Here is a 27,864-nt window from a genome sequence, read left to right as displayed (position 1 = left end):
AATGCCTGGCTGGCAGTTAACGCTTCAACGACTGATGGAAAGTGTGAAGTTTACGAGTTGACTGCAATTTTAAGAGGCTTTCAAATTTCAGGGTAAATAAACCTGCGAGAAGTGCACACAAATCTACAAAAATGACTGAGAAGACGCGTCTTCTTTGGCTTCCATTTATCGTTTTATGTTCGTTTTTATTCGTGCGGAATTTAGCAGTTTTACACCCATATAAAACGAAGGCCGCCTTCAGAGGCATTAAAGCAAATAAAGCACGAAAGTTTTGACTTTTATTTTCTTTAATGCAAATTCTTTTTTAACTGGGAAGATGCTTCCAAAATCGGATTTTAAAATAGGGATAAGCAAATAGTTAAAGCGAAGTTTAAAAGGAAATTAAAGTCAAGTTTAAATGAAATTAAACTGAACTTTAAAGAAATTAAATGTAAACGATATTCAATCAACTTTAAGTTTAACACTTGTAGTTAAAATTTACATATAATAAAATTTTAAAAATAATAATAAATAATGATTTATAGTGTACGTATTTAGTATTTCAATTATTGCTTGCTCTTGCATTAGCATAAATATTAATCAATTGTCAATCAACTGTCAAATAAAGTTAGGTGCAATTAACTCACCTGCATAAAAAGAACACTAATAAAAAAAATCGTAGTATAAAATGTATTTCGTAGACAAATTGTTTGGCGATTTCTCGTTTCTCTTGAGCGTGGCTTTATTTTGTATATTTATCCACTTGTTGCTAACTGCAGCTGCGCGTGTGTTGTAGTTATTTTTGTTGCTTGAAGGCAACAAATAAACAAAACGCAGATGTCGTGTGATGTGTTGTTGTTATTGTTCTATTAGAGCGCGACAAAGACGAAGATACGAAAAGAACACTTACTCACACACACGCCCGTAGACAGAGTCGAGACATACGCACACACACACACTTTTGCTATTACGCACAAAACCGTCGTCGTCGCAATAGCATAAACTATATTTTTTACCCTTAGCAACTTGTAGTTGGGATTGCACTTGGAATTTGTTTATAATATAAACACTTATTGTTATTGTGGCAATAAGCCAACTGCTGCACATTATTCTATATGTTGATCCGTCTATGTATTGGCGCATGTTGCATGCGTTCTTTATAAGTTGCACGTATAATTGTTGCCATTTGCAACTAAAAACAATGAAATGTTTAATGAAAGACACAAACTAAATCGCAATTTCAAGTGAAAAGAACGCAGCACAAAAAATAAATAACAATAGAAATGTCTGCGCTTTGTAGCACTAAATGCTCGTTAGTCAACACTACCGGGCATTCACAACTGTTGCGCACAGCTGTGCAGCTGGTATCGTTAACTACTTAAGTATCGATAGCACCCGGTGAGCATAAATACAAAGCACAGTTTATACATTAAGTTTCTTTAATAATTATTAAATATAAGTTACTGTATAAAAACAAATTTTCCTATAGAAGAAACGCGTTAATTGTTTGCATTGATGCGGCATTTTTGACAGCTGATCGATTTGCAAGATCTGGCAACGCTGCAACTTGCATGCTGTGTCAAGTTTGCTGTTGCTTTATTTTATCAGCTTTTAGTTTTGGCTGAACAACAAATTTCAAGCTGCCCGCACTGCATTTGAAAAATGAGTGAATTCGAAACGTGGCTAAATACTCAGCTGCGGCTGCTCAATACAGACGAAAGCGTCTTTGGTGCCTACATCATTGGCATACTCGAGGGCGAAGAGGAATCCCAAGAAGAAAAAATCGAGGCACTCGAAGGCATCTTAAGCGAAACTGGCGTAAGTTTGGAAATAAAGTTATACAACTGTACAATTCCTTAACATTATCACTTATAGAGTGCCAACATTGAGGAGCTGGTTGCTAGCATACTGCAAAAGTGGCTACAGAGTCATCCCAGCGCCGATGAGCCGCCCAAGAAAGGTCTGGACATCGATGTGAATGCTCAGCTGGCCAAGTTGCTGGAGCAACAAAAGCTACAACCCGCCGCCAAGGAGCGTGAATATACCGACGAGGAGCGTCGCATTAAGCAACAGATTCTCGCGCAATATTCACAGGTTAACCACAAATCGTCAAATTCTTAAACCCATTCTTAAAATCTTATATTAACTTATTTGTAGACTGCTGTCAGCGAGGAGGAGGACGACGATTCAGATGGCGAGGGCATTGAGCCAAGTGGCTCTGGTGGAATTATGGCCAATACAAACAAGGCGGATGTAGCGAATCTGGCGAAGGAGAAACGAGAGCAAGCGCGCCTCGAGAGTGCGGCCAAAAAGCAAAAGGATAAAGAGGATCGCGAGAAGCAGAAGCAATTGCGTGAGGAGAAGAAAGAGAAACGCAAAACAGTCAAAGGCGAACGTCGTCGGTAACCGCAGCTGGCAGGCTAAACTCTGCAAACCGTCCGGCATCCAAAAATCAAGCAGCATACATGCATATATAGTACTATATAGTATAATTCGCTTAGCGGCCGTGCTAATTAAGTGCAACAAATTCATTAAAATTGGCTGTCAACTAAGCAAATTATACGTATGCATGCAATTCAAATGATTGTTGACACACATTATTATTATTATTATAGTTAACGTCCCGCCCTCGAAAAAAAATTACTGTGCAAATGCGCGATTTTTAATTTGATATTGAAATTGTTTTCACTAAACATTAAATTTGAAAATCGTTTTCAACTTTTAAAATACTAATAATAATACTAAGTTAACGCTAGGAATTGTTGTGTGCTTAAACAAACTCGAAAGTTAATTAGTTGTTGCCGCCGCCTCATCAGCCACGTGTTGTGCCGCCTGCAGCTCCAGCGACAACTTTTTAATAGCCTCTAAATCAGCCAGTTGAATGCGTCGATTATTCGGATCCAAACAATTCACTTTAACGGTCACAAAGTCACCTATGTGCTGCTCATCCCAGCTGGAGTACTGTTTAGGAAATTACATTTATACATTAAGGATATTAAGGAAGAAGTGTTACCCAAACTAACCACTGAGCTGGAGGTGAAGAGTAGCTGCTGTTCCGCATCCTGTGTGGTCTTGACCCGCAAATACTTCTGCAACAGCTTCGTTTGCTCATCCTTGCGCCACAGACACAGACGTGCATTCTGCAGCCAATCCTTGGCACACAATTCACGCTTGTTGATCAACAAATCCAGCTGCGTCAGTTTCACTGCAAACTGCTTCTTTGGCGGCAGACTCTGAGGACGCTTGTTGGTTGAGGTGCTCGCAGCTGGCGACTCGATATCATCCTCATCGCTGTGCTCTGTATCCAGTTCATCCTCCTCCTCCTCCTCCTCGTCACCATCTAAAAAGTCATCAGCGGACTCGAAGTCATCATCATCGCTCACCTTGGAAGCTGCCACAGCAGCAGCTGCCGCAGCCGCCGCCGCTGCTGCAGCCGCTGCAGCAATCGCACGTCTCTTGGCCTTGGATGCCGTTGAGGCGCTGGATTTGCGTTTGCGGCCGCCGCCAGCTTCGGATTGTTTGGTTTGCGGCTTCTTGTTGTTGTTATTGGGTCGCCAATCCTCCTCGGAGTCGTCGTCGTCGGGACTATAGTCCTCCTCATCTGAATCCAAATCAAATGTGGTGGTCACCAGCTCAGTGCGACTTCGCATTTTAGCAACAAATTCACTACAACTATCTAACAAGCTGTTAAGCACTCTTTTCCTTTGCTGACTGCAAAAAAATTTGTTGTTCGATGTTGTTGACTTGAGGAAGTCAGCAGCAAAATCACATCCTCGCAACCGTTTCGTTGTCCTGCACGAGGGTTGTTTGCGTCTCCGTTGACTCTCAGCTTCTGGTGATAACTTTGATTGTACCTGCGAAAGCTTTGCTTCCCTTCGTTAGTGACAGTGTTGCATTCGTCAGGGGGTTTTTCTTTTACCCCTGCAGTGCAAAGAGCTTTTTTTGCATACCCCAATTTCCTGATTTGCTTGAACTACTGAGCTTAAAAGCTCTGCCACTGGACGCAGCATCGAAGACGCTTTTCATTGACATCTGATTAGCGAAGGGGTTGCAATGCAATTACTGACTGATTGTGAATCAAGGGAGTAACTTAATACTCTTACTCTTATTTATTTTTTAAGATAAAATCCTTTTTACAACTAAACTAACTTTTAGATAGCGTAACCTGAACTCTTTTTATACTTATTTTAGTCATCTATCGATCAAATTCTTTATTATAATCAATAAATCATATTAATACCTCGAATCACTAGCAATATTTATTCAATTCTTAAGGCCAAAAAGAAGAATTGAAAGCATTCTTATATTAATAAATAGACTGACTATTTTATGGAGCATCAAGGAGATTCAAAATGAATATTATTTTTTTGTAATTATTTTGTTTATTATAAACTTTTGAAATAAATTATATGTTCACAGGAGAAATTCAGAAATGCAAAGCAAAAGCAATTTTTTATAAAAAAAAAATTTTCAATATTACTAGAGATGTTCGATTAACTCAGTTAAACGGATGAGCATTACAAATATTCATATGTTGACAAGCACTTTAGTTTAAATTGATGACATTGCCAGCTCCTTTTCTTTGTGATCAATTCTGTCGTAGATGCCACGATTTCTACCACGCGTCCAAACATCTGACATTGTTGGCTGCAGCTGGACCAACGCTTGCTCAGAACAATCATGAATCCGTGCATCGCTCAAGAGAAAGCGGAAAGTCCAAGTGCCCACGCAGCGCTCCGGATACTGCTCCTGATAGTCATAGACCTGCAAATAGAAGTGTTCGCCATGCGTGAAGCTCTTGCGGAGTAAAAGCGGCGGTTGCGGCAAACGGAATTCAATCTTCTGTGAATCCGGCAGATCAATCACCATTGCCTCAACAGCAACCTCAGCCTCAGCTGAAGGTGTTGGTGTTGATGTTGATGCCTCAACAGCAGGTGTTGGTGTTGGTGTTTCAATAGCAACTTCAGTTGCAGGTGTTGATGTTGATGCCTCAACAGCAGTTGTTGGTGTTGATGTTTCAATAGCAACTTCAGGTGTTGGTGGCGGTTGCGGCAAACGGGATTCAATCTTCTGCGAATCCGGCAGATCAATAACCATTGCCTCAACAGCAACTTCAGCCTCAGCTGCAGGTGTTGATGTTGATGCCTCAACATCAGGTGTTGGTGTTGGTGTTTCAACAGCAACTTCAGGTGTTGGTGGCGGTTGCGGCAAACGGAATTCTATCTTCTGCGAATCCGGCAGATCAATCACCATTGCCTCAACAGCAACCTCAGTCTCAGCTGAAGGTGTTGGTGTTGATGCCTCAACAGCAGGTGTTGGTGTTGGTGTTTCAACAGCATCTTCACATGTTGGTGTTGGTGTTTCAACAGCAACTTCAGCTGCAGTTGTTAGTATTGGTGTTGGTGTTTCAACAGCAACTTCAGCTCCAGGTGTTGGTGTTTCGTCTGGTTCTGAGATCGTCGATTTGCGAAGTTGCGAGGCAATAACTGTTACAATGCTGGCCTCAGTGGAGCAGCTCTCCTCGTCTGTGGCATGAAGCGCCTCGTCATCCGATGCTAGCGATGGCGAATTCTTGGACAAATATAATGAGGTATCCAATTGACTCTTTGTATTTGTTTGGTCCTTGTTGCTGTTTTGTGAATTTTGCTCTTTGTTTCTGTCTTTTGATTTCTGCATGTTCGCTTCGATTACTTTGCATAATTCGCATTTGAAATCTTTAGTACCATCCTTCCGGCACTTGAAATGCGAACCATAGGCTGCGCATGTTATGCACAACTGGATGATCCAGTTATATGTTTTACTGTAACTTCTACCCTTGGGACACAAACATTCGGTTTCATCACAATGCAAGGGCTTTGAATGCAATTCGCTATATGCATTCTTCTGTAGCTCCCAAGTAGCATCGCGATCTGGCACAAAGACCGACTGCAGCTTAATCGTCTCGTGAAATTTCTCATCACGACACCACAGACAACGCAAATAGTAGCCGGATGAATAAGCATAGCGTCGCATGCAGATCTTGTGGGCAAATCCCTTGCGACAACAGTCGCCATACACCACCTTGGACAATATAAACACACGGATACTGTCAAAGCAAATGTCGCAACGTAGATTTTTGAAAACTGACTGTGGCGCCGCCATCAGTTGCTTTTGATATTGGTCGCGTGGTGCACAATCCTTACAATAGCTACGAAAGTCATCTCGGAAATAGTTAACACAATGACTTTCCATGCCGCAGGCCAAATGGAAGATTTCATGACACTTGTGGCACTCTACGCTGGCGCCTGGCCCAAGGCAATAGAAGCATTTGCGTAGTTGTGCCGCCTGGATCTCTTTGCGTATGTCACGTATCAGGAAACCGAGTATTCCACTGGAGTCGCCGCCTTGTTGTGGCAAATGTGTTGAGAGCATCTGCAAAGCGAGAAATATTTTAATTGACGTTCATCAAAGATTTGCAGTCCTTACCAAACAAAAATAATGCACTGTGATTTTACATTTGGTCATCCACTCTCCGTACATGTAAACATCGTCATCTTCGCTTCCCTCATCCGTTTTATTACAAATATCACATTTACGCATTGTTTTCGAATTAAATTTGTCGGCCAATTTGTCGATACGCGCCCATTGATACTTGTCAGCCGCGATAACTTTGGTATCGAACATATCGAGCAGATTTTTTCGATTATCGAGCCAATAACGACTAAATGTTCCATCCCTGCAATTATTTGAATGGCGTTATTTTTAATTTGCACTTCAAAACTATTAAATTGTATTAAATAAATTTAATATTATTTTTAATTTATATTTAAAAAAAATATTAATGTTAAGTTTAATACAGAATCCACAACTATTTTATTACATTTACCAAAAGGTTTAAAAATGATTCCAAGAATAATAATTTACCATAAATAAAATACGAGTGTTTTTCATAATTTGTTTGCATTTTTGTGTTTAAATTTTATTAAATCTAGAATTCTTCATTAGATACTTATTTTAGTTAGTTCTTTTTTTTTATAATTTAACGATAAATATAAATCTAATATTTACATTTAAATTCCAAAGCTTTTAAAGTATCTGAGATTATTAACTGCCAAAGTCTCATTTTTTTATAGGCACATACATTTTTTAAATACATAAATGTAATTATTTGGTAACATAACACTTCACATATATATTTTGTGTAGATAGATATATTTTTATGATACCAAGCCTCATTAAAACTTGAGTTAAACAAAATACACACATTTCTCAAATAAATACACCCATACGTCTAAATCAGGTAACATACAAAGAAATTAATTTAAAAATGACATCTTACCTTAACAATCGATATAAATGAATTAAGGAAATAATGTCTATAAAAGCTTAAGAATAAATTATAAAATATCTGCTTTTAATGATCTTGTCACGTGGCAGGCTTTGAAAGTTTTTTACCTCCAATGGATTTCTTGTGTGTCAAGTTTCGTAATTGTTTTTGTGTTTTAGCCGTGGCTGCAACAATTGTTGTCTTCAAGAGACGCTGTCGAAACTCTTCCATTCGATTTGCACTCAATTCAAGGGGAGTTGTTGGACTATTACAATTACTGTGAGCAGACTGAAGATCCCGACGACGTTGTCGCAGCCTCCGCATCCGCTGAGCAGCTTCTGTTTCTGAAGGTAGCTTGACAGCAACTCGTTGACGATTACTCAGCTTTTTAGCTCTATGAAATGAGTCCACATCCATGAGACGCTGCTCAAGCTCACGTCTCAGTTGACTGCTTGGCGTGCCACAATCATTAGAATCACTAGAAGAGTTGCCTGCTGACTGCTCCAAGTTCATGAGACGCTGTCGCAGCTCCCTCATGTGCTGGGCATTCGAAATGCTTTTCGATTGGTAACTCCAAGGCTGGCTTTGATGCGTATCCAGTTGCAAAATGCGTTGATGAAAGTTTCGCACAATTTCACGTCGATTTTGAGATTTACCGGACTTTTCAGATGCCTCCTCAGGCAGTTTGCATGCACTTTCTGTAAATTACAAGATAATTAGCTTTAAAATTCAAATTTTAGGCTAGGTGCACACGATGCAAACAATTTGCAGCAAAAGTTTGCACAAATATTGCAAGAAAATTTCTTGCTTCAATCAATTTTTTGTTTTGCACGCAAACTTTTCATTTGTAGGTTCTGTTGTTTTGTGAAAGTCAAGTCAGCAGAAAAATCGAGAGTTCCTGCTATTGTTTATTAGCGACTTTCATTAAACGTAAAAAAGTGAGAAGATTAGAGTCTGCAAAAAAAAGAAAGTGTTGGAATTGGATTTCCAATAGAAATGAAAAAGGAGTGAATCAGAACCTTTTAAAAATTTTTCAATTTTCAATTTTATATAAGAACAAGTAAGAAAGCTACAGTCGAGTGCGCTCGACTGTGAGATACCCGCTAACCATTTTGAATAAAAGCTAAATATTGCGGTATTATTCTCAAAATATACCGAAAATACTACAAAAATACTAAAAGTATAGCGAATTGTCTATTTGGTATATCAAGATAGTACCGTATTCAAAAAAATACCATACACGGCACAATATACCAGATTGTCAACCAAAGCAACTAATACTCCTAGTAACTAGGCATTTTTGCCCATACAAAAGTATTTTTTTAATAACTTCGACAATTTTTATCTGATCGCAACCAAATTTTCAGGAATCACAACTACTATAGTTATTATTGTATATGACAAAATTCGTCTGTCAGTATGAACACCTAGATCTCAGAGATCCGGTCGGGAATACAAACATTTTTTTTGGTTTTTTTTTTATGGTTTATATTTTTTATCATTCCCTTTCAAGCTTACTGACAGAAGTAAGAACTAAGCGCGCATTGACTTTGATGATTGTCTTAGATGGCTAGAGTTAAATAGCACCTGCATAATGGCTGTGTTGGATTTAGTGAAAGGTTGGAAGCCCGCCATTTTATGGTGCTCGGGTTCAATTCCCGATCGCGAATACGTGTACATTTTTTTTTTTTTTTTAACATTTTGAGATTATTACCGCAATATGTTGCTTGTATTCAAAATGGGTAGCGCGTATCTCACTGTCGAGCACACTTGACATTGAAATCTCTTCTGCCGACAGAGAATCTAGGCCGAGACTCTAGGCTATCATTACTTGACCTCACTCGTTCAGATCTATTGAGCGGAATCCACATCCGCTTCAGACATTCAGTGACTTTATCGAAATAACGAAATTCAGTTCGAAATTCATTTTGTTTGCGGGCAGTCGAAATATTTAAAATGGGCAGAATAAAATTTAACGGAGTTTTGTTACTGATGGTCCTTCAAATATTCTTGGTGGCTACAACAACTGGAGATGAAGTGAGATCAAAGACATAATACTAAGAAGAATAAAGAGTGATTAAAGTGTATACCTTTTCTTCCTATCAGACGTGTGAATCAGACCGAAAAATGGAAGAACAGTGCCGCATTCATAACTACAAAACTGTCAAACCTTTGCTCGACTACTTCAGGCAGGTTAGAAATGAGTTAGAACAAAGTGAAACTAAGGAAAAGCTGATAAGTAAATTAAATTCTGATCTTATGGAAAAATATCATGAAATTGTAAGAATTCATAAAACATTCGTGAAGGAGGCAGATCTATTAAATGAGTATAAAAACAAAGTAATCAAAGGGGAAAACGATTTGCAATTGTGTCAAAATAAAGTTGATAAATCTGAATTTAAAATTAATTCACAACAAAATATTATTCTTAAATTAAAAGAACAACTAACAGATAAATCCACTAACTTAGAAAATTGTCAAGTTCAATTAAAATCTGTTAATTCTACATTAATTGAAAAATATGAAAATATAATAGCTCTTAATTCTAGATTAATTGAAAAAGATGAAAATATAAAAAGATTTAGTGAGAATATTAAAAATAACACAGAACATCAGAAAACACTTGAGATGAAATTAAAGAAGAGTAAATCTGAAATAATAAAGCATGAAAATGATATTCAGTTATGTCGTTCAGAAATCAACGAATTAAATAGGACATCAGAGAACATTAGAGAAGATCAGAAAAAGATTCAATTGGCATTAAAAGAAAGTGAAACTAAGCTAATAGATAAAGTAAATGAAAATCAGTTATGTCAATCTGAACTTGATAAATTAAGTCCCACAACATGTCTCCCTTTCGGAGATTATTCAGGAGTTCATCAACTCAATGTCTCTGACATAGGTTTATTCAATGTTTTGTGCGATAGTCAGTTAGCTGGACCTGGATGGATTGTAATACAACAACGAGTTGGGGGGGGAAATGAGAATTTCAATAGGGATTGGGCAACGTATCGCAAAGGTTTCGGTTCTTTTGAAAGTGATTTCTTTCTTGGATTAGAGAAAATTCATCGTATCACGAGCTTGCAGCGTTTCGAACTTTACATACATTTAGTTGCTCAGAATGGAAGTACCTATAACGCTCGTTATGATGACTTCAAAATATCTGATGAAGATAATGGATATGCACTGAGTTTGGGTAAATTCAATGGAACTATTAGTGTGGATGACATGAGAGACAGTGAAAACACGAAATTCTCAACATTCGATCATGAAAACGACGAAGATGATCGTAATGATCGTAATTGCGCAATCATGCATGAAAGTGGCTGGTGGTACTATTATTGTTATTCTTGGTAAATATTGAAAATTTTTATTTTCGAGGGAATACACATAATTATAGATTTTTGTTGTTTTTTATGCAGTAATTTAAATGCACCATATGGGCCAAAACTAGAGTGGCCCTACATTCACCTTAAAGAAGTTAAGATGCTAATTCGCCCCAAAGAAGAGATGAAGAAGTGATAAACTGAAAAGCTGAAATTCCCATATTTGACTCAATTATGTAATCATTTATATATAATTGGTGCATTAAGAAATTGCGTTCTGAAAAATAAAATAATCGACTATTTAATGCAGCGATTTATTTTTTTGAATGGAAATAGATCAGTTTTTATTGCATTTAATTTATGTAGCAAATTTTAAATCTTTAGACGCTTTCAATAGAGGTGCAAATACTTAAAAGTATATATCCTTTTAGTCGAACCTTGAATATTAATGTAATTTAAGAAATGATCTACACATATTCGTTTCTTATCTAAACATAAATGATGCAGTTTTGTTACTAATAACACATAAAAAATTTTGTTTTTGCAACATCAGTTGATGAAAAGGTAATAATAATTACACAAAACAGTGTATTATAGTGGGTGCTATAGGTGTATTTATTTTCTTCTTATTAGACAGATGAATTCGATCAACAAGAGCAAGTAAGAAAGCTACAGTCGAGTGTGCTCGACTGTGAGATACACGCGCTACCTATTTTGAATAAAAGCCAAATATTGCGGTATTGTTCTCAAAATATATACTACAAAAATACTAATAATAATAATGGTATGTTAAGATAGTACCACATTCAAAATATACCATAGGCTGCATAATATACTATATTATCAGCCAAAACAACTAAGAACCCCTAATAAGTAGGCGTTTTTGCCCATACAAAAGTATTTCTTTAATAACTTCCATAATTTTTATATGATCAACCAAATTTTAAGGAATCACAATTACTATCGTTATTATTGTATATACCAAAATTCCAGCTCAAACTTTAAAATTACGTTTGTTTTCTGATTTTTTGATTTGCGGTGGCGGAAGTGGGCGTGGCAAAAATTTGAAACAAACTTGAAATGTGTGCAATCATAACAAATGCTGTCGAAAAAAAATTATAGCTCTATCTCTTATAGTCTTTGAGATCTAGGTGTTCATACGGACAGACACACAGACGGACAGACACACAGACGGACAGACACACAAACAGACAGACGGACATGCCTAGATCGTCTCGGCTGTTGACGCTGATCAAGATATATATACTTTATGGGTTCGGAGATGCCTCCTTATACCTGTTACATATGTGCATTTCTTGCCGGCACAAAGTTATAATACCCTTATACCCTATGGGTAGCGGCTATGGATTAAATATAATTAACATTTTTATGAACTTTTAATTAATATGTTTATTGATGTAATTACATTTTTTTACAAGTGATTCATATCATTCTGTGATGTTTCTTTTTCACATTCCTGTGAGCACGGTTGCAAGCAATTGTGCCGGAGTGAATGAATGCCTAAAAAGGGAATATCTTAAAGTAAGTATGTAAATTTTATATGCATTTACTATTTTACCATCGGAAAAGGCAAGAACTGGAGAGTTGGTGGATGAGTACACGGTATTAGGCGTGGATCAAGTAAAAGTTTCCTCGTTATCAATTTCCGATACTTCCAAAATAGCTCTTTGAATTTTTCGGCGAAGCAGAAGTCTATTTTGATGTGATTGCAATAATCTGAGTTCAGATGCAACAAAATCACCAAACACCTGATGATCATCCGCTGGCGCTGTCTTTTTAATATGGTGATCTTCGTCCTTAAATTCTACCACGTCACGTTTTCTTCTTTTTGCTTTAGATGAACTTGGTACGTCATCTGTCATCTGTAAATCACGTAGATATGAAAGATCCGTCCAATAGTGGTAGTAACTACTTCAACTATAAAGGCACGCTAACTTGTGCTAACTATAAAATAATTTACTTCGATGTAGGTGGCAAAGGAAGAATTTCTTATGAAGGAATTTTACACGCATATGCGTCATCATATGCGTTACAAAATGAACAACTTAATGTTCTTGAGGTGCAGCCACTTCCAGGTCGAGAGTTAAGGTGCCCTATGTACTTGTAGCGGATGATGCATTCGCATTGAAAAGATACAGAAACCATATCAATTCAGAAAACAATCAGCTCCACATAGAAAATAAGTAATTACAGCGATATGTTCAATAAATTATATTACTTACCAATTTTTGAATTTCATAATTACTTCCGTCGCCATTTTGAATAAAGTTAAGCGCATCGAAAAACTCCCATTTGCTGGTATAGTTGTCCGATGTAGCCTGGCCACACTTTTTTTGCTTCACTCTGCGCACCTCTTGCAAAAATTGAGTGCGCAAATGATGAATTTTTGGTTTTATTTCATCATTACTTTTGTCTAATTCTTCAGCAATTTCGCGATAAGCATTTTGCTTTTTATGCTTATTTTTATAGTCCGCTGACGAGGCATCCCACAAAACAGAATGATTCTCGTAAAATTCAATTAATTTTATCGTTTTCTCGCGATCCCACATGTTGCTTTGCTTGCTGCAATATTGCGACTGAAAGCAAACAGCACATGCAAACAAGCAAGCAACTGACGCAACCATGATAACGTCAAAATAATGTATACAGACGACAAGCAAAAAATATTGCAATCAGCAAACAACTTGCTGCAATTAAATTTGCATGCATGTATAAAGTTTATACTACATATAAAAACGAGTGCAACCATTTTGCAATCAAATTTGCACGTATGTATAAGCTCGAGTGAAACCATTTTGCTGCAAACGAGAGCTTGCAAAACAAAAACAAATTGCAAATTATTTTCAAATTGCTGCAAACTGTTTGCATCGTGTGTACCTCGCTTAATAATTATGAATTACCCTTATCAAAAGTCTCCACTTCCACTTCCTTTTCTATATTGTACAAATTTTCCTCTAGTTTTATGGGTCCAATGTCAATTTCTGTCCACAGTTTGTCTGTTGTTGTTTCCTCCGCAGGCTCTGTTTTTATAACATTCATTTTCTGGCTGTCACACTGCTCCTCCTCTTCAACGTGATCCTTATTCTCATTTTTTATACAGCTCACATCCACAGTAAGCTGATGCAAACCAGCCATTGTTTATATTGTTAGTTCTTACTAAATGCAACTTGTTGTGACTGAAGAACAGCTGATTTTGTTCGCTCAAATAAGTGAACTAAGCTGCGAACGCATTCGTTCTATTGATTTCTTTGGAGCGTTCATATGAACCAGCGGCTTAGAGAACTGGATAAAAACTATAATATGGCAACCCTGATGCAGTTACAATGTGAACGTTAAATTTTAAATGTCCCTGTAAGCAGGCCGTGCAAAAATATGTAGCACAAGTTTTAATATTTTAGCTTAGTTTCAATTTCAGACTCAAGCCGACATACCAGAAATTTCTATAGGTAAGCATTTTTAAATTCTTGCTAGCAAGCATCAATTAATCGATTGCAAATGTTTTCCTAGATCACCATGTGCTGCCAGAGCCGCTACTACAGAGAAACACCCTGTGTCCAGTGCTGCCTTGTCGACTGCAGCTATTGCTGTTATCGCACCGCCTGTGATGGGCCCTGTGGCCCATGTGCAACTGCTGCACCTGGTTGCTGTTGCGGAGCCGTTGGCGACTTAAATTACAAATACTCGTTCTTCGGACTGCATTTGCTCTGAAGATTCCCCACCAGTAATCAGCAATATTATATCTGTAGCAGCATGTGGTGAATCAAATTTTCTTTTTCATTTTTTCATCTAATTTTCAGTTGTTCTGTGCAATAAATAAAACTTGCAGAAATAATTACTTACCTCGCCCATTTGAATATTTAGTGAAACCCAAGTTGATTTATTAAAAACAAAATATTTTTTATTTTTTTTTTTTGGTTTTTCTTGTGATGGAAATAGTAATTCTTACAATAAAATTGTTGTTGTTTCGTCTTTTTATTATTACTGTTACACAACATTTTTAATGTTAATACAATATATAATAATAATAATTTTTATTTTTCAATGTTTTTTTTTTAATTATGTACTTCGAAAATTGTGGCCCCTAAGCATTAAAAAGACTTACTTTTGCTTCAAGTTCTCTTTGGTTGTTTTTATAATTGTTTTTCTGTTAATATTATTAAACAAATTCACACAAATCAGTTTCAGTTATATCAGTTTCGAACATTATCCATTTACTTTCGCCATTCACGCCCAAAAATTATGAATTTGTTTTTGGTTTTGTTACGTTTTATTATTTTTATCAGTGTATAAAAATATTTGCAGATATTTTGACGATTTTAGCGAGTTACGTTTTTTTCGCACTTAAACATTAGAATAATGAGTGTCATTAATTGTGTTTTTTTTTTGGTTTTTCCATTTAGTTATCAATGGGTAAATAGCCCATACAATCAGAATCGTAATAATAATAGTTTAATGAGTTAATAACATTCACATTTATTACATTCGGTATTTTACATTAAGAATACTTTTCATATACTTCATATACATATAATAGATATACATATATATATTATATATGCATGTGTAAGTATTGTATTGGTAATTGTTAATTTGTTATTCCCATTGTTGTTCTTGGTATTGGTTTTTAATAAAAATATTAATACATAAAAATATATATATAAGTTATATGCATGTATATTAAGTAAATGCGTTTCATATGCGTTTAGTTCTTGAGAATTGCCATCTTGCTGTGTGCTTCTTCTTCTTCTTCATGTTCATATTCTTCTTGATCTACTTCTTCAACTTGTTTTTATAAGAGTGGGGGCTTTAAGTACATATGCAGGGTGTCTACTATGTCTACCATATATAATGAATGCATTTTAGTAGCAGCGTTTTAGATATAGAGGAGAAGAGTTGGCAGTTAAAGTTAGTTTAGTCAGTTAAATTATATGTAATACTGAATTCAAATGTTTCGGGTGTAACTATGGATCTCTGCAACTGTAAATGTATCGATATCTGTGTATCTGTAACTGTGATCGGTGTTTCTGGGGGGGTGTTCGTAGTACTCTGATCTATATGCATTATATAAGAAACAGTGCGCATATAGTATGCATTGGTGGGCCATGTGTGTATGTGTTTTGTTTTCTTTCATTTGCATTTTCATTTTTTGTTTTTATCATATTTTTGGGTTTACTTTTCATCATATTTCATTAACATAAATTTAACAATTTCATTCCATCGTCAATTCTCTCCCAAAAAACAGCCAAGAGTGCTAACCTGCAATGTTAACCTTAACCCATTGATATATCATTTACCTTTCAGTCCTTAATCCTTTTGTTAATCATCATTATATTTTTTGCATTTTCACATTTTCTTTTTCTTTAACAAACTTTCATTCTCATATGAATCAACTAAATTTGAGCGAAAATATTTATATTATTTTTTTTTGTTTTGTGTGTGTGTTTTTTCTTTTTTTTAACTAAGAGTTGGGTTAAACAATTGGGGGCATTGAATAAATAACCATATAGAAAAACATGTATGTATTTAATAAATATGTGTAAGTGTGTTTTTAGCATGTGTAAGTAAGTATATAAAGCCATTTAGCAACACCCTGTATACTATGTTCATCTAAAACATTCAACTTTTCTTCATCATTCCATTTCATTCTTGATCATTTCTTCATTTAGCAGAAAATCAATCAATTGTTATTTTTAAAATTGTAATTGTAGTTTGTGTTAAAACATATCAACTTAATTGTAACGACATTTAACATTTAATTGGTGTTTCATATGAATATTTTCATTTTCATTTTCGTTTTTTTCTTTTTGTTTTTGTTTTTGTTATAAAAAATACATATATGCTTATGTATGTTGGGTTTAATAATTAAAATGACTAGATGATGATTTCATGATGCACTATAACTAGATGTTGGTATGTATTTGCTTATGTACGTAGATGTCAATGCATGAATATAATATATATGTATGTATGATGTATAATAATGATGTATAAGCTAACAATTATGAATATGTCATTGGAATTCTAAGCAAATTTCTTGTAATATATATATATTTTTTTTTATCTTTTTTTAAGTTTTTTTTTTGTGTGCGGTTCGACCGTAGAGACTCATTTTCAATTATTCATCATTTCATTTATTTTGTTGAGTCCCAAAATTGATTTAAAACAGAAAAAAGTGAGAACAAAACAACTTGAATATAAAATTGGCATGTGGAATGTGTTATGTAAATGTAAACTTAATAATTGATATCCTCCAACAATTGTAAATTCAAACAATTTTTGTATTCTGACTGAATTTTATCGGCCAAGTTGTTGGCCATTTTGCGTGAGGCTGCAAATAAAAAAAGAAAAAGCAAATAAATCAACAAAATCATAAACAACAATTTGCTTTTATTTTGCAATAATATAAATCAATGTTAGTACATAGAAACGTAAACGGAATAAATGCAAATTCATTAACAATATTATAGTAATATTTTGATTTGTCATACTGATTTCATTCTTTTTTGTTTTTTTGTTTTTTTTTTGTGTGACTTGAGATACATACAATGATCGTATGGAGCATATTAATGTGTGGTTTCTTATTAATAAATGCTTGAAGATGAGTATAGACTATATATTACTATACTATATATTTTAAAATACAAATACAGACTACAAATGCTTGGATATGAATGTGTTGGTAGTCTTCAATAGGAAGTATAAGCAGCTAACAACAAACAGTTATATGTATACGCACTCTATTATAATAATAATAATTATTACATTATGCATGTGTATATATGTAAATATTTTTTATATATTCTTGTTGTTTAATTTTTAGATTTTATCTTCAATTTTGCTCAAATACATTTAAAATTTTCTTATCAATCATTTGTCTTGCGCGCTAAGTAAAAGATAGAGAGAGATAGAAATACATACATAGTATATGTAGGATGCAAGAGATGGCAAATCAAATCAAAAACAAAAGTGAACTACAAAATAAACTTATAAAATTCCCTAAACGCGTCGCATTCCATTTAAATGTTTTTTTTTTTTATTTTAATAATTTGTTTTTATCTTTCGATATCAATTTAATTTTTTTGTTTTTCGTCCTTGTTTCACGTTTACGTTTTCGAAGCAGTCTAAGATTTTGTTGTTCTTGTTCATGTTCCTAATTGAGTATCATAGAAATGTGTGTGTTAAATGTAAAGTTCTCTTTGTCTACTAAATTCCTTAAAGAGAAACAAACACACGTACATATGGTTATAACATGCACCACACACACACACATGTAGCTGGCGTGTTATTACGTGTACATATGTACATATGTATAATAGTAGCAACATCTTTCATATTTATGTATATATATAAATGTATGTATATATAGTAGTATATGTATATATATCTGTATAGTTGTATATGCTTGTTTATACATATTTATGTGTAAATGTTTCCTGTGTAAAAATCAGTCATAGTTAATTGTTTATCATTTATGCATGCATGTGTGCATAGATTTGCGCTCAAAGAGAGCTTTTGCAAGAGCGTCATGCTGTTGCTGCAGTTTTAAGAGCGAGATCATGGAGAGGCAGAAAAGAGTGCATACATTTCAGTGCAGTCGCCCACTGCGACGCTCTTACACCCTTTGCTCCTAGTAGTTCAATTTGTAGTGGGCGCTGGCGGCAACTAAGTGCAAGAGTATTTAATTTTCGGCTAACGCTATTACAATTTAACTTTAAGCATGATCGCCATATTGGTTTTGCGCCCAAATGTATGCACACATGCATATTGGTATTTCGCTTTACCACATATGTATGTACTTATGTATGTATGTGTACATGTAAGAAAGAAATGTTGTTGTGGTTGTTGCTGTTGTCGTTTTTGTGTCTCCATCATACGCACTTCGCTTTTAAGAGGGTATGATTAAATCGCTTCATATATGGATTTTATGAATATGATTAATGACGTTTGCTTAAATTGAACGTGTGTGTTTGGTAATTAACTCTAATTGCTAGTTCTTAATCTTAGATTAAGAAAATTATTGCCGACAAAAAAATGAGAAATGTTTGTTTGCATTTTCGATAGACACTACGCAAGCCAAGCATTAATTATTAATATAAATGTTATGAATGTATATATTTTTATATGTCTGTATGTAGCTAGTTAATTTAAAAAAAAAATATACACACAATGTAGGTATAGTATATTTTCTTTTTTTTTCCTTTTTGCTTGAAGTGGTTCTCTAACATTGAATTTAACATTGCGGTATCGTAGTTGATTATTTCTGATGACTACAAATGAAAAGAGTGTTAATAAATAAATAGAAGCATTTACTTTTTGTTTGTATATAGACTAATAATACTTAAAAACACTTCTACGAAGCCAGTTTGAATTTATTTATTATTATTATTATTATTCGCTGCTGCTTGCCAATGATATCGATATCGATGGCGATATCGATATCGATAAATCTAAATTCCGTACAAATGGTCAACAACGCGCCGGATACGCTGAGTATGCTTCCGTTTCCGCTTTTGCTTATCAATTCTCTTTGATTTTGGATACGTTTTTCTTTGTTTTCTTTTTTTTTGGTTTTTCAATATTATTCAATAACATTTATCAAAAATATAAACTACATTAAAATTGATGTCTGCCGGGCTAATTTTGATCTAAGTATATATTCACTCTTCAACCTTCTTTCAACGCAATTCTAATCCCAATCTCTAATCCAAAACTCGAACATCAAACCAAACCCTTGCCCTTTTTTTTTTTTTTTTTTATATGTAACCAGACTTGGACTTCTAAAGTTAAGTTAGTTTTTGGCTTCAATATTTATAGCCTAACAATGAAAAAGTGTTGCCTACTTCATCAGCACATTATATTCTTACGATTAGTATTCATTATAATTTATAAATATGCTTTCGATCGTCTTTATTATTTGTTCTTGTGATGAAACGAATATTTTATTTTTCTCTTGTTTTTCTTTTTTTTTGCTTTTTTGCTTTATGAATGAGGCGGCCCCAAAACTAATCACAAATGGCGTCACATGCAAATACCAACTACACATAGTTAAATATTTAAATATACACATACATTCACATATACATCACATACATATACAATCATTATATAGTCTGGGTATATGTATGTCATAAAATCCAAAGATCGCAGCCCTAGCCTAGTATTTTGTTGTTTATTCGATTACCCAAGCAGAAGGTATAGAATAATTATCGATAATCTTTTCGAAGTTCAACATTCCGCAAGGGTATTTCAACTTCGGCTAACCGAAGTAAGTTAATTCTGCTTTTAGAGCATATTTGGAGTATAATTAGAGAGCACAGTTAGTTGGCGGTATAAAAAGGTTACATAATATAATGTAGTTGATTTTTCATTGCATTGAAAAAAATTCATATATGTATATATATCTACCATATATATATGTGTGTGTGTTACTTTTAAAAATGTCAATGTATATATACTATATATATGTATGTATGTGTGTATAGAGTTACAGATAGCGTAATGTGTGTAATCTTTTGTTTGTGTTTTGCATAAATATGTTTCTATGAAATATATATAAATATATAATCATGAAATTGTTGCATATTTATCATGTCGTTTGTACAGTCTATTAGATTCTCAATTCAATCAAAATTGTTATCAACATTTATGTATTTGATATATATATATATATAATTAAATTTCTACATATTCATCGACAAAATATTTTTTGGGAAGCGATAGAGGCGGAGGAAGGAGACAAAGGGGCGTGGCAATAATTGAGGGGCGGGGACACTCGCTGAGTCCGTTCGAAATTTGTTTAAACAAATCAAGCTAATCAGAACTAAAAGTGAACAAAATGAAAACACAAAGCTACGTTTTTTTTTTGTTTTTTTCTTTTCTTTTTTTTTTCTTTTTCGTCGGAATAATTGTATGTATAAAAAATGTTTTTAATTATGTACTTTTAGTTACTATTATTTTTCGTGGTTTGTGGTGGTAGTATTAGTGATTAATTAATAAAAAATTGTACAACAATTTATGTAAATCAAATTGTCAAATTTGTTTTCTGTTGTCGTCTCTTGCTTGCTTCAAGTATTTAATTAAGTTCAAGTTTAATAATTCATTAAATGTTATTTGTGTCCCATTTTGTAACAGTTTTGAAAACAAACAAACAAACAAACAAAAAAAAAGATCAAAGCACAAGTCATAAAAAATAGTCAGCTGCTTTTTTTTCGATTCGTTTCGTTTTGTGTTTGTTTTGTGCCAAATATTTAAATGCTAAATGCTATTGAATAATAATAATAAATATATAATTAAATAGTATTATATATATGTTTTTAAGCCATAATAAATACCATCAATTAGCAGTTTTCACTTTGTTTTTTTTTTTTAGTTTTTTTTTTTTTTTGTGTTTGATTAACAATTTTATGTATATAAAAAATTTTCAACAGTTTCAGTTTTGGTGTCAAGTAAAAAGTTTCTCACAAGAAATATACAATACTTTGTTTTACCGTTCCATTACAGGCTACGCACAATTACGATTACAATTACAATTACAGTTACAATTACAATTACAATTACATTAATTAAATATAGTTGTTTTTGGTTTTTGTTTATAGTTTACAACAAGCATTAAAATTAAAAACCGTCATCTGCGTGTCCTTTTGACCAAATGCAAAGCACGTGGGCAAATGAACACACAATAATAATAATAGATACTCTATAGATACAAGATATAAGATACAAGATACATTCCATAGTTTGTATTACAAAAAAAAAAGGAATATAATAATAATAATAATAGAACACTACAGTTTAATAATCTCTCACTTAAGTGAAGAAAAACAATTGAACGAGAATGTGTTTTTATTTAAATATTCTAAATCAAAACAAAAGCACAAAAATTATACACAAAAAAAAAGTCGTAATAAATTGTTGGGCCCAAGCGAAAAACAAACAAACAAACAAACATATTTGATAAGTATATATCGTAATATACATATATATATATAATTATATTATTAAGTTTTAAGTTCTTTTTGTTTTGTTTTGTAATAAAATAAACATTTTGTAAATGCTGTTCCTGTTACTGTTGCGTTTGTAGTCTCAAAAGTTCATCATCAAGTGTTGCTTGCGTTCTCAAAATATTATAATTATTATGATTATTAATTATTTATTATATTTATATTTTGTAACGCAGTCTCAAAAGCAACTCTCGAGTGAGTTGGCATTCATTTTGCAGTTTGCAGTTTGGAGTTGTGTTGAGGGGGGAAGGAGGAATCATAAAAGCAATTGGAACACATGGAAAAATACTTAAAAAATAAATGAAAAACCAACTCAAACGACGGCAATAATTAATAGAAATACGATTTTGTTTTTCTTTTTGTTTTGTTTTGTTGTCAATGTTTTGAAACTATCTTTCGAGAGTTTCTGATTGAGATTTATGCTTTGCCCTAAGTTAAGTTCGCTCCTTAATCGTTATTATTATTAATTATATATATTTTTAATTATGTATATATAGTAAGTGGTCATCATTAATAATAATTAAATTGTTTAAGTCTTCTGCGCTGATTGCCAACCATTTTATCATTATTTATTTGTTATTTGTTTTTTTTTTTTGTTTTGTTTATTTTTTTATTTATATTTTCTCATTTCCTGCTTTCTCCTCGCGTGTGATTCATAAATTAGAATTAATTGTTTAAACCAACATAAATAAATGTAAATGGTTTTAAATTCAATTTTCTTTCGCATTTGCAATTTTCATTTCGTCTTCGATTAATTTTTTAAATTTGTAACAACAATTGCCTTTGATATTAAATCGTTCTCTTGAGCGTCAAGTCTTTACAATTCAAAACTTAAACAAACAAAGAAATTATAAATAAATACACATACACATACACATATGCACATACACACATATACATAAGTAGATCAACAATTAAGAACAACAATTTCAACTATTTTTTCAGTGCGTTTTTCGTTTTATTTTTTTTTTTTTTCGATTTTCCTTTCTTTCGATTTTACAAATTAAGAATCTGCAAATTGTCTCTTTGTTTAATAATTAAATTGTTTAATAATATTATGTTGCTTGTGTAATCATAATAATAATAATAATAATAATGATAATAGTAATAGTTGTAATAGTAATAATAATAATAATAAAACAATAAAAACATAAAAACTAAGCGAGTATAAGAAATTAGTTTGCTGTTGGTTTGTTTTGTTTTGTTTTTGCTTTTGTTGTTGGTTTTTTGTTGGTTGATTATAAAAAAAATGTAGCAAAAAATGTAATAATATTTTGTAAAATACAGATGTACGCATATAAATAATCAGTAATCAATAAGTTTTACAATCAATACAAAAATAATAGTATATATTTATATAAACATAAAAAACAGTTAAATATATATTTAATTCTTTCCATTTCATTTCGATTCATTTCTCATTTCCTTGTTTTTTTTTTTTTTTTTTTTACTTTTTGTTGTTGTTTATGCAATCAAAAATAATAACAAACAATGCGCAGTACTTAATTTAATTACAGTCAATAAAATATAGATGATATATGTATATATACTTGTGTGTGTAAAGTCAAATTGTTTAAATAGTAATTACATCAACTTCTCTATCGTTTTTCCTTTTTTTTTTTTTTCTTGTTTTGTTTTTTGTTTGCTTTTGCAACGAGAGACAAGCGAACATAAAAAAGTGGAGGGATCTTTTGCTGGTTGTTGTTTCTTTGTTTTTTTTTGCGTTTTTTTTTTGTGTATTATTTTTTTATATTATTTTATTCAAAAAATGTGTGATTAAGAGACTTGCAGGCAGTCTGGAGCTCCAAATTCGAGACAAGAATACAAAAATAGTACAAATTATAATACACAAATTCAATAATCAATTAATTAAATAAAAAAAAATAAGTAGTACATGTATAAAATAAAATCAAAATCAAATAAAATAAAAAATAAACAGCAGAATCTTAACACAGTGTATAAAAACAAAATTCAACAATATTTTTCTTTTTTTAAATAGATAATAATCAAAAATATATATGTATAGTACTTTCAGAGGGCGTGCAACGAGTTCCACAAAATGGTGTGTGCGTGTGTGGAACGCATCGAGAAATGCAATCCACATAAATTCGAATATGTTTTGGGAGTGGAAGGAATTGATTTAAAACGCAATCCACTCGCAGTCTGATCGGTGGAATGCGTTCCACACTTTGTGGAATTCAATGCACGCACCCCTCTTGCTATGCTAGTGTGAGAGAGATAGAGATAGGGGGAAACAAACGAGCAGTAGCTAAAGCACAGTATTTGAGAGACAGAGACAGAGGCAGAGAGAGAGAGATAGAGAGCGGGAGAACAGCGCGCGCAAGTTAATAGAAAAACTGTCGCTGGCTAATCCTAAATAAACCTACAGATAACGTCGAGAGTTGCGTGTTGCACGTTCGCAGTTGGTGTTGGTTGCATACATCATCATACTTCATCATGATCATCTTACATACCCACTGGAGCCAGCTGAACGTAGCGATAGATGTAGAGGCGATAATCCTTGCTGGCGAGCACAACGCTGCCATCATCCATCAGTGCCACATCGAAGCATTGGGCATGCTTCACCTTCGACTCGAGGGCGGAGATCAGTTGCCCATCCTGGGTGAATATGGTCAGATTGAAGTTGTTGTGATTGTCGGCAATGAGAATCTCGCCATTCGAATTGATGCCGACACCGATGGGATAATTGGTGATGCCCTCGCCACCGATTTGCCGCAGATATTGTCCCTCATAGTTGAAGACCTTGACGCAATGCGCCCGATTGTCGCTGATGAAGATCTCCTGCTTGTCATTCACCACAACACCGTTGGGGAACTCCAGATGCTTGGAGCAACCGAACTTGTGCAGCACATTGCCATTCTGATCGAAGATGATCACACGCATCACCTTGCACTCAACGACAATGATCCGTCCCTTATTATCCACAGTCACGCCACGCGGATGCTGCAAGATTGTGGCACCGAACTTTCGCACAAATTGTCCATACTGATTGTAGATCTGAATCTGATGGGTGGGCGAACGTTCCGTCACAATGATGTCGCCCGAATTGCGGACAACGGCCACCCGATTGGGATATAACAACTGCGAATCGCGTTTGCCGCACTCGCCAAACTGGAACTTGAAGCGTCCCTCCTTGTCAAAGATCTGGATGCGATGATTGTTCGTGTCGGCAACAATGATGTCATTCTGGGCATTAACAGCAACGCCGCTGGGCTCAGTGAATTGTCCCTCCATCACACCGAACTCACCGAATTTGCAGTGGTAGATCATCTTCTGTCGCTTGATCTGCGACTTGGGTGGATAAATCGAAGCGGAGAGCAACTTGTTGGTCAAATCCAGCAACGAATCGTTGCTCACAGTGCTCTGGCTGCTGTTGCCGCCGTTCAATGCGACACTCGAGAGACTGGCGAAGGCATCGACAACCGCCGAGTTGCTGCCATTGCTGCTGACCAAAGCCGAGGACGTATTGAAGAGATTATCGCTGCCACCGTTGCTCCACTTCTCGTAGGGATTGTAATGCGAACTGCTGCTGCTCCTCTTCGGGAGCAACTCGCCAAAGTGCTGCAACTCGTTGAGGCTGCGCAATCCATTTGCATAGCTGCTGCTGCCGCTGCCATTCACGACGCTGTTGACGCTGCTGTTGTCGAGCAGACTGCCCAGACCCAAACCGGGCAGCAACTGTTGCTGCTGCTGCTGTTGATGCTGTTGCAGCTGCAAGTGTTGTTGCTGTTGCTGCTGATGTTGATGGTGATGACTGCCAGCGCTGCTGGCGCTGCTGTTGCTGGCGCTCTGCGTGGGTCGAGCAATCGGCGGCTGTTTGCCGTGACTCTGTCCGTTGTGACCGTGACTGTTGTGGCTGCTGCTGCTGTGCGTCAAGTGACCGAGACTGAGACTTGCCTCCGAGCAAGTGGCACTGCTGACACCGCTGCCTCCTCCTCCGCCTCCGCCATTGCTGGCACGAATGTAGCCGAAAGTGTTGCGCACTCCGGCCTGTATCGACTGATAGTTGGACATAAACTCGAGCTCGAAGGGCAGCTGCAAATCCTGCACGCCCGTCTGCAACTGTTGCTCCAGCGTCTTGCGCAGCAACAGCGCCTCGGTGAGCAGCGGTGACTGCACGCCGGTTGCCGGGGTGCGTTCGACAGCTTCGCAGGTGGAGAGACCCTTGTCGATGAGCTCCTTGGAGCGTTGCAGCCACACCGCATTGCTGTTGACACGCGCCGTGTACAGAGACTCGAGATCCTTGAGCAACTCCGAGCGACGTTCGTCGAGCATCGAGGCAAAGAACTGATGCGTCTCGTTGAGTTCGTTGTGCGCCTTCTGATACTGCAACTTCACCTTGTTCACACTCTGTTCGGCTCCATTTGCGATGGCCACGATCTCTCCGATCTTGCCACGCATATCGGCTAACAGAGTTTGCAATGCTGCCTCATTGGAGGCGGCGCTATTGTTGCTGCTGTTGCTGTTGTTGTTGTTGGCTGTCAGCATGCCGGGCGATTGCACATTCTCCAGCTCGTGGAGTCCCGTCGAATGCTCGAGCACAATGCACTCCTTGCACACCAAAGTGCAGCAGGTGCGGCAACTGAACTTGAGCAACTCATGCTTGTGACGACCACAAAACAGTTGTCGCTGCTGCTGCTGTTGTTGTTGCTGCTGCTGCTGTTGCTGTTGCAAGTGTGTGGCATAGAGAGAGTCATGATGTTGCTCCTGTTGCTGTTGTGTCTGATTGGCGGCAGCTGCTGCTGCTGCTAGCACAATCTTCGACAGCTGTGACATTGGTTGCTGTTGCTGCTGCTGCTGTTGTTGGACGTCTGTCAGCTGCGATTGCTGCTGCTGCTGTTGCAACATCATGGTCAGCGAACTGGCGAACTTGAAGTCACTCGACGCCGGATTGTTCGAGTTGCTGTTGTTGCTGCTGTTGATGCTGTTGCTGCTGCCGTTGCTGTTGCCGCTGGCCTCGAAGCCCTTGATGAGACAAACGTTGTGACCGTTGAAGCAATGCATAAACTCATGTGCTGTCACACAGTTGGCGCACAGATAGCTCTGGCAATCGAAGCACTTGGCCACCGCATCGCTGCACTTGCTCTTGCAGGCGGTGCAACGTGCTGGCGACAAGCTGTTGTTGCTGCTGCTGTTGTTGTTGTTGCTGCCATTAGTGCTGATGTTGCTGCTGCCGTTGGTGTTGCTGTTGTTGCTGCTGCTGTTGTTGCTGTTGCCTTTGCCGGCACCGACAACGAGACTGCTAATGCTGCCATTGCTGCTGTTGCTATTGAGATTGCTGCCAATGACACCGGGACCATTGCTCACGGCTGTCACATTGTTGCTGCCACTGATGACGCTGCTGCTGGTGCTGCCACAACCGCTGAGACCGCTGGTTGACGACGACGATGACGATGATGACGAAGAGGACGACGATGAGGATGACGATGATGATGAGGAGCAGGACGAAGAGCTGGCCGATGAGCTAGATGACACCGATGTCGAGATCGGATGATGTCCATTTATCACACTCACATCCTGACGCACCTTAACACTCACCGGACCACCCCCCGCAATGTACTCATCACTGCAGATCGCCGAATCGCTCGCCGGTGGTGATGAGCCGCTCAGTGTCAGCGGCGAGTCGGATAAATAGCCAGCGTGCTCATACGATTCTATCGAGTTGGCGCCACGCATCGAGTCCAGAGATGGTGTCGGCGACGACGCCATCCTAATCTCTCTGTGTGTGTGTGTGTGTGTATCGCTTGATTAGCGTTTGTGTTCCTGAGTGAATCTCTCACTCTATACTTAAGGTCCTCAGTTGAATTCTGTGACTGAAAGTAGCAAAGAAAATTGGAAAGGAATTAATTACTTGTGTAATGACATTATTATAGGTAAAGGGACAAGGGACAAAGGGACATTATTATAAGTAAAGGGACAAGTAAAGTCCCTATAGATGTTGACAAGAACTCCCTTCACAAATTGTTATCTATTATCTTCAGCTTTCATATCTATTTTAAATATTAACCCATTTTCCCCATCTAAATGATCTCTTCTTCTTTTAATGAAGTCCCGATAGAAGTCCCTTCACTATTTTTAACCAAATGTATATATTCATTATCTATTGCCTTCAGTTTTCATATCTATTTTAAATATTAACCCACCTTCCCCATCTAAAATGATCTCCTAATTCTGTTGATAATCTTCCTAACCTTTATTTAACTTCTACCAC

General features: G+C 35.8%; 5 protein-coding genes and 2 long non-coding RNA genes across 19 annotated transcripts in view; 3 read left to right on the top strand and 4 right to left on the bottom strand.

The window, feature by feature from the left end:
- Window positions 1–1,525: 1,525 nt before the first annotated feature.
- On the top strand, window positions 1,526–2,718 carry LOC133835282 (coiled-coil domain-containing protein 43). The gene is made up of 3 exons (XM_062265280.1): window positions 1,526–1,797; window positions 1,855–2,073; window positions 2,137–2,718. The coding sequence occupies exons 1-3, from the start codon at window positions 1,642–1,644 to the stop codon at window positions 2,383–2,385; spliced, it is 624 nt and encodes a 207-aa protein (XP_062121264.1). The 5' UTR covers window positions 1,526–1,641; the 3' UTR covers window positions 2,386–2,718.
- Window positions 2,270–4,095, bottom strand: LOC133835277 (protein FAM9A). Its single transcript, XM_062265275.1, has 2 exons — window positions 3,003–4,095; window positions 2,270–2,940 (listed from the first exon to the last, which is right to left on the bottom strand). The coding sequence occupies exons 1-2, from the start codon at window positions 3,627–3,629 to the stop codon at window positions 2,767–2,769; spliced, it is 801 nt and encodes a 266-aa protein (XP_062121259.1). The 5' UTR covers window positions 3,630–4,095; the 3' UTR covers window positions 2,270–2,766.
- Window positions 4,096–4,376: 281 nt separating this feature from the next.
- Window positions 4,377–6,676, bottom strand: LOC133835243 (pineapple eye protein). Of its 8 annotated transcripts, none has more exons than XM_062265208.1 (3): window positions 6,445–6,676; window positions 4,975–6,390; window positions 4,377–4,902 (listed from the first exon to the last, which is right to left on the bottom strand). In XM_062265208.1, exons 1-3 carry the CDS (start codon window positions 6,640–6,642, stop codon window positions 4,531–4,533), a joined length of 1,986 nt encoding a protein of 661 aa, XP_062121192.1. In that variant the 5' UTR covers window positions 6,643–6,676; the 3' UTR covers window positions 4,377–4,530. The 8 variants fall into 8 exon arrangements, with proteins under 8 accessions (XP_062121192.1, XP_062121190.1, XP_062121191.1 ...); XM_062265206.1 differs by having other exon boundaries at window positions 4,377–4,913; window positions 4,980–6,390; XM_062265207.1 differs by having other exon boundaries at window positions 4,377–4,924; window positions 4,997–6,390.
- Window positions 6,677–6,903: 227 nt separating this feature from the next.
- LOC133835276 (uncharacterized) lies at window positions 6,904–13,862 on the bottom strand. 3 transcript variants are annotated; one of them, XM_062265274.1, is made up of 3 exons: window positions 13,533–13,862; window positions 12,855–12,985; window positions 6,907–7,983 (listed from the first exon to the last, which is right to left on the bottom strand). In XM_062265274.1, exons 1-3 carry the CDS (start codon window positions 13,765–13,767, stop codon window positions 7,819–7,821), a joined length of 531 nt encoding a protein of 176 aa, XP_062121258.1. In that variant the 5' UTR covers window positions 13,768–13,862; the 3' UTR covers window positions 6,907–7,818. The 3 variants fall into 3 exon arrangements, with proteins under 3 accessions (XP_062121257.1, XP_062121258.1, XP_062121256.1); XM_062265273.1 differs by lacking the exon at window positions 13,533–13,862 and having other exon boundaries at window positions 6,904–7,983; window positions 12,855–13,286; XM_062265272.1 differs by lacking the exon at window positions 12,855–12,985 and having other exon boundaries at window positions 6,908–7,983.
- On the top strand, window positions 10,578–10,916 carry LOC133850603 (uncharacterized). The gene is made up of 2 exons (XR_009895668.1): window positions 10,578–10,638; window positions 10,708–10,916. It is a non-coding gene; the product is annotated as an uncharacterized LOC133850603 (long non-coding RNA).
- A 78-nt stretch (window positions 13,863–13,940) lies between the features above and the next one.
- Window positions 13,941–14,467, top strand: LOC133835286 (uncharacterized). Its single transcript, XR_009893527.1, has 2 exons — window positions 13,941–14,078; window positions 14,140–14,467. It is a non-coding gene; the product is annotated as an uncharacterized LOC133835286 (long non-coding RNA).
- Window positions 14,468–15,002: 535 nt separating this feature from the next.
- Window positions 15,003–27,864, bottom strand: part of LOC133835242 (brain tumor protein) — a 36,889-nt gene continuing 24,027 nt past the window's right edge. For all 4 annotated transcript variants that reach the window (XM_062265200.1, XM_062265201.1, XM_062265202.1 and 1 more), the window contains exons 3-4: window positions 24,107–27,466; window positions 15,003–16,960 (exon numbers count right to left, since the gene is read on the bottom strand). In XM_062265200.1, coding sequence (XP_062121184.1) covers window positions 16,866–16,960; window positions 24,107–27,362 — 3,351 coding nt within the window. In that variant the 5' untranslated portion in view covers window positions 27,363–27,466 and the 3' untranslated portion in view covers window positions 15,003–16,865. The remainder of the gene's footprint in view (window positions 16,961–24,106; window positions 27,467–27,864) is intronic.

The sequence above is a fragment of the Drosophila sulfurigaster genome, chromosome 2L (genome assembly GCF_023558435.1).
Source record: "Drosophila sulfurigaster albostrigata strain 15112-1811.04 chromosome 2L, ASM2355843v2, whole genome shotgun sequence".
In the NCBI taxonomy this organism is placed as follows: domain Eukaryota; kingdom Metazoa; phylum Arthropoda; class Insecta; order Diptera; family Drosophilidae; genus Drosophila; species Drosophila sulfurigaster.
The sequence above is the reverse complement of the archived record's forward strand: the minus strand, read 5'-3'. Positions and strand labels throughout refer to the sequence as shown.

Excerpts from the sequence above, each read along its gene's own strand:
- LOC133835282 (XM_062265280.1), top strand. The coding sequence starts at position 1,642 with ATGAGTGAATTCGAAACGTGGCTAAATACTCAGCTGCGGCTGCTCAAT. Across the intron at positions 1,798-1,854 it reads GCATCTTAAGCGAAACTGGC|AGTGCCAACATTGAGGAGCT; the intron begins GTAAGTTTGGAA and ends TATCACTTATAG. Across the intron at positions 2,074-2,136 it reads TTCTCGCGCAATATTCACAG|ACTGCTGTCAGCGAGGAGGA; the intron begins GTTAACCACAAA and ends ACTTATTTGTAG.
- LOC133835277 (XM_062265275.1), bottom strand. The coding sequence starts at position 3,629 with ATGCGAAGTCGCACTGAGCTGGTGACCACCACATTTGATTTGGATTCA. Across the intron at positions 2,941-3,002 it reads TCTTCACCTCCAGCTCAGTG|TACTCCAGCTGGGATGAGCA; the intron begins GTTAGTTTGGGT and ends TTTCCTAAACAG.
- LOC133835243 (XM_062265204.1), bottom strand. The coding sequence starts at position 6,642 with ATGTTCGATACCAAAGTTATCGCGGCTGACAAGTATCAATGGGCGCGT. Across the intron at positions 6,391-6,444 it reads CAGTGCATTATTTTTGTTTG|ATGCTCTCAACACATTTGCC; the intron begins GTAAGGACTGCA and ends CTCGCTTTGCAG.
- LOC133835276 (XM_062265272.1), bottom strand. The coding sequence starts at position 13,767 with ATGGCTGGTTTGCATCAGCTTACTGTGGATGTGAGCTGTATAAAAAAT. Across the intron at positions 7,984-13,532 it reads AGTGGAGACTTTTGATAAGG|AAAGTGCATGCAAACTGCCT; the intron begins GTAATTCATAAT and ends TGTAATTTACAG.